A 5,000-nucleotide genomic window follows, 5' to 3' on the forward strand; every position below is an offset into this window, starting at 1 on the left:
AATAAAATATCAAAAGTTGTTTAAATATTCATTAGAAAAGTTTTGACTCGTTTAAAATTGTTCGTATAAACAATTCTAAATCAATTCACTTTAAAAATCACGTGAAAATGATTACTTTCGTTTAATTTTTTCTTTACTATTACCCATTGACTCCGATCGCATACAAATACGCGTAAAGATCTCCCAGTATTTTTTTTTTTTTTTTTTTTTTTTTTAAACATGCATTACAAATGAATCTTCGAAAGTGTGATTATGGCTTATGAAAAGTTTAGAAAATCCTATTATATAATTTTATATATATATATATATATATATATATATATATATATATATTATAATATTAAGTCGATCTAATTCTTATTTTCTTTCTTTTTTCTTTCTTCTATCTTACTATTAAACAAGAAAAAAAAAAAAAATCAAAATCTCGTTTAAATCTCTCTCGAAGATATCTCAGTGAATTTCTAGAAAACTTTTCAAATAGTCGTACGATTCCTATTGTTCTCAGTTTTACGATTAGCAGAGAGAAAAAAGAAGAAGAAAGATAGAGAGAGATAGAGAGAGAGAGAGAGAGAGAGAGAGGAAAGAAAGAGGATTCTAGATGTAGTCACGAAGAAGAGTAGAGTTAAAGTAGAGAACCGATATCATCGGAGGCTTTATATCGGAGCTAAAGTTACGTTCGCACAAAGCACACTTCGTTGGAATCTCTCTAGCCAAGTTGAGAGATGTAAATCGGTGTATCGGTTCGTTCGCGAATCGTCTGACAAAAAAGGGAAAGAGGGAGTGTGAGAGAGAGAGAGAGAGAGAGAGAGAGAGAGAGAGAGGGAGAGAGAGGGAGGTGGGTGGGTTGGTTATAGCGTGAGTAAAAAAGCGAGAGTCGAGGGAGAGAGAGAGAGAGAGAGAGAGAGAGAGAGAGACAGAGATGGTTATGGTATGAATAAAACGAATAGAGAGAAAGAAAAGAGATGAGGCTGGTTATGGTGTGAGTAAAAAAAAAAGAAAAAAAAAAAAAAGAGAGAGAAGAGCAACAAGGATAGAAAAGGAAGAAGAAAGTAGGAGAGAAGAGTTCAGGAGAAAAAAGAAAAAAGAACGAAACCCGGATTTATTCGTCGAATACGAGAAAAAAAAGGTTTCTTCTTTTTCGATGGATGGGTTTGATGGTGGAATTGTGTGAGTTGAAGGGAAACAGGAAGCCTCCGTTAGAAAGAGATAGATGATGCCTCGTAGGTAGATCGCTAGTGAGAAAGGAAAGAGGACAGATAACAGAGAATCCTTTTGATCCGCGTGGAATCAACCGAAAAGAAGATTTCCTTGAGAAAAGGGGATATGAAAGAGACGAAAGTATCCTTCCTATTCGTTTTTCATAACCCCTCACCACCTTATCCATCCCTTCTACAACCCTTCCAATCCCTCTTTCTCTCTTCGTAAAATCAGTCCTCTTTCCCACCCCCATTAACCCTTATTTTCTCTATATAACATTCTGTATTGCTTTAGATAGCCTATATTACATAGTAATAAGTTTCATTTTATGATTGAATAATATCATAGAAAATTTTATTAATATTAAATAATAGTATAGATATTTTATATATATATATATATATATATTATTTAATTTTTATTATTAATTTTACAATTGTTAGTTTTTATTTATTTATTTTTTTTTAACTTCTATATAAAGTTGGTATATATATATATATATATATATATATTTTTTTTTTTTTCTAATAATATTTATAATTACATATATAAGGAGAAAAACCGAAATGATAATAAATAAGACTTTATTTATTTATTTATTTATTTATTTATTTCTTGATATATTTAAATAAATAAAAATATTTTAATTGATTTTACGCATATAAATTTGTATAAAAATCATTAATAGAAATGATAATGAAAGTGAAATGATATATCATTTATAATATAACTATTAGAACTGAACGTGTTATATAATCGATTAGAAACGTGAGAATCATTAGAGATTTGAACAATTAATTCGGCTTACTGATACTCTTCGATGCTCGTTAATATTTGACATAGATCGAGGAATACAATCTCCTATTACCATCGCATTGGGGTATTCAAATTGAGATTAACAGCTGATATATCGACTCACACGTTTACTACGTTTTACTTTTGATTAATTTCGAATCGTTCTAAATATTTTTTTATTATATTTAGAAACTAATCGCGTCATAATCGTAATCGTGTCAATCGAGTTTCTCTTCGTTTTATCTATAACACACGTACGAGAGAAAAATTATTTATTATTTGATTATTATTTAATTGTGTATGTATGTGTGTATATATATATATATATGTATAATTAATAATTATATATTAATTACATTTTATTATTTTATATATATATATATTTTTTTTTGTTTATTTACTTTTTTCTTTTCTTTCTTCTTTCTTCCTTTTTTTGTGAAAAAAAAAAAAAGCGCGTTAATACAATTACATTGGCAATACTGTTATTATAAAATCTAATTTATTCGCACAATAATAATAATAATAATAATAATAATAATAATAATAATAATAATAATAATAATAATAATAATAATAATAATAATAATAATAATATCGTTCATTTTGTACGCAAAATATTTTCACGCATTTAAATCGTAAATCTTTTATTGATCAAATTTTCTAATGGCAAATAATGTTATTGCAAAAGAAAGAAAATAATAATAATAATAAATAAAATAATAATAAAAAAAAAAAAAAAACTAATAGAAATTTATTTTAGCTCACACATGTAAACGTATTATTTATAAATACTTTAATATATATTTATATATATTTTTTTCTTTTTTCTTCCTTTCCTTTTTTTTTTGTTTTTTTATTTATTTTCTTTTTTTCTTTTTTTTTTTTTATTTTATTTTCTTCGTCGTAAAGCGATCGTCAAAGTTACTCTTCAGCGAGATTCGATCCTTCTTAAGAAAGATAGCAGGATACCGTGATATCTCCTTCCCTTCCCTCCCTCCCTCCCTCTCTCTCCCTCTCTCTCTCTTTATCCTTTACTCAATAACGGAGCATCCTAGCACAATATCGTCCCTTTCGCTCGACATTTCCCATTTTCCGCGTTCTTTGACAATCGACCGTAACGAAGCCACGTTAAGCGAGTAGTAGAAGTGTGCAACCGAGAGAGAGAGAGAGAGAGAGAGAGAGAGAGAGAGAGAGAGAAATAAAATGGAGTAACAAGGAAGAGAAATGCCTTCGACGTCGCTCTCGTTATCGGAAAGTTTCTCTTCTTCTCGCGAGTTAAGCGCTACATTATTTCACGTAGATGTAGGTATCTATACTAGAAGACATAAATTTGTTCGACGATTCGATGCTAACCATTCCTCTACTCGAAACTAGTATAACAAAACCATTGTCGAGTAAACTATTGTCAATTTGTATCTGTCTATGTATATATATATATATATATATATATATATATATATATATACTCTAGTAGAGTATATATATATGTATATATATATATATATACTCTATACTTTTATTTTTATTCTTCTTTTCTTTTTTCTTTTTTACAAAAAAAAAAAAATAAATAAATCTTGTTAACATTGTCATTATTATTTTATATTATTTCATATTATTATTATTATTATTATTATTATTATTATTATTATTATTATTTTTATTATTATTATTGTTGTTGTTGTTATTGTTGTATTATTATGGGTTAGAAAATGAAAGTCAATATTTTTCGAGCTTAATGATATTATATTTTCATTATTATTTTAAAATATCATTAATATGACGCGATTATGATATTTATAATATTATAAAAAATAATTTCAATTAACTTAGAGTATATCAAATATCGTTTTAACCGAAGCATACTAATTCAATGGGACACAACGTAATATATTGCATGATCGATCGATCATTCTTAATTATATATGTTAATCTAATCCAGTCATAATTCCCGTTAGACGTTAAACTTTTTATAATAACGATATATATATATATATCTATTTTTCCTATGATTAATCATTACGATCGAACGAGGTGATAAAAAAAAAAAAAAAAAAAAAAAAAAGCGTGAACAACAATCCCCCTGCCCCCATCCCCTCATCTATTATTATTTAAAATAAATCATTTCAATTGGATATGCTCTTAATACTCTTATCCGCGTTATTTATAATTCATGTTTGAACATAAGACATATTAAATGTTTAAATATTTAGATATATTTATGGACGTAGATGTAAGATTTGTTTTTTTTTTTTTTTTTTCTTTTAATGTGAAACAATAAAATCTTATTGTAATCCTTTTTTATTTATTCATTTATTTGTTTATTTATTTATTTATTTATTTATTTATTTTTTTTTTTTTTTTCTTCTTTCACATGTTCCAGGTACAAGGATAATAGGGCTTATCCTTGGCCAGGTGGTGAGAGCCACTTTATCCTTTATCCGGAGAGCGCGAATCAAACGATTTATACGCAAGAGGTTAGATCTTCGGATGCTGGACGTTATTCCTGTCAAGCTAGAAACGATACGACGATCTTGGAAGGTGACATCACCCTGACCGTACTCGGTAAGCTCTTCTTTTATATTCCCCTTTTCCCCCTAACCCACTATCCTCCTCCTTATATTCTTCATCATCATCAACATCATCTTCTACTTCTTTATATTTTTCTTTCTTGCGAAAATCTTAACGTCGTTGCATTCCTTTCTCTCTCTCTCTCTCTCTCTCTCTCTCTCTCTCTCTGTCTTTCTGTTGTCTTCATAGTTCTTTTATTTTCCTTGCATTTAATACGTAAGATCATTTTACATTATGATAACTCGTCAGAGATAACGATTAACGATGGGACAAAAAGTAAATAAAATAAAATGGTTAGAACAGTTTTAATGTTATTACGTGAAAGAGAAAGAGAGAGAGAGAGAGAGAGAGAGAGAGAATTAACACATTAATTATATCTCTGATTAATTGAAATTAATATTCGTATTAATCAATAATTTTAATTTTTTTTTTTTTTTTCT

At 27.7% G+C, this 5,000-nt stretch overlaps 1 protein-coding gene across 2 annotated transcripts in view; it reads left to right on the forward strand.

The window, feature by feature from the left end:
* The window catches only part of LOC124426252 (interleukin-1 receptor accessory protein-like 1), a 199,688-nt gene that overhangs the window by 131,811 nt on the left and 62,877 nt on the right, over window positions 1-5,000 (forward strand). For both annotated transcript variants that reach the window (XM_046967708.1, XM_046967707.1), the window contains exon 3: window positions 4,373-4,554. In XM_046967708.1, coding sequence (XP_046823664.1) covers window positions 4,373-4,554 — 182 coding nt within the window. The remainder of the gene's footprint in view (window positions 1-4,372; window positions 4,555-5,000) is intronic.

Source organism: Vespa crabro, chromosome 8 (assembly GCF_910589235.1).
Source record: "Vespa crabro chromosome 8, iyVesCrab1.2, whole genome shotgun sequence".
Classification (NCBI taxonomy): Eukaryota; Metazoa; Arthropoda; class Insecta; order Hymenoptera; family Vespidae; genus Vespa; species Vespa crabro.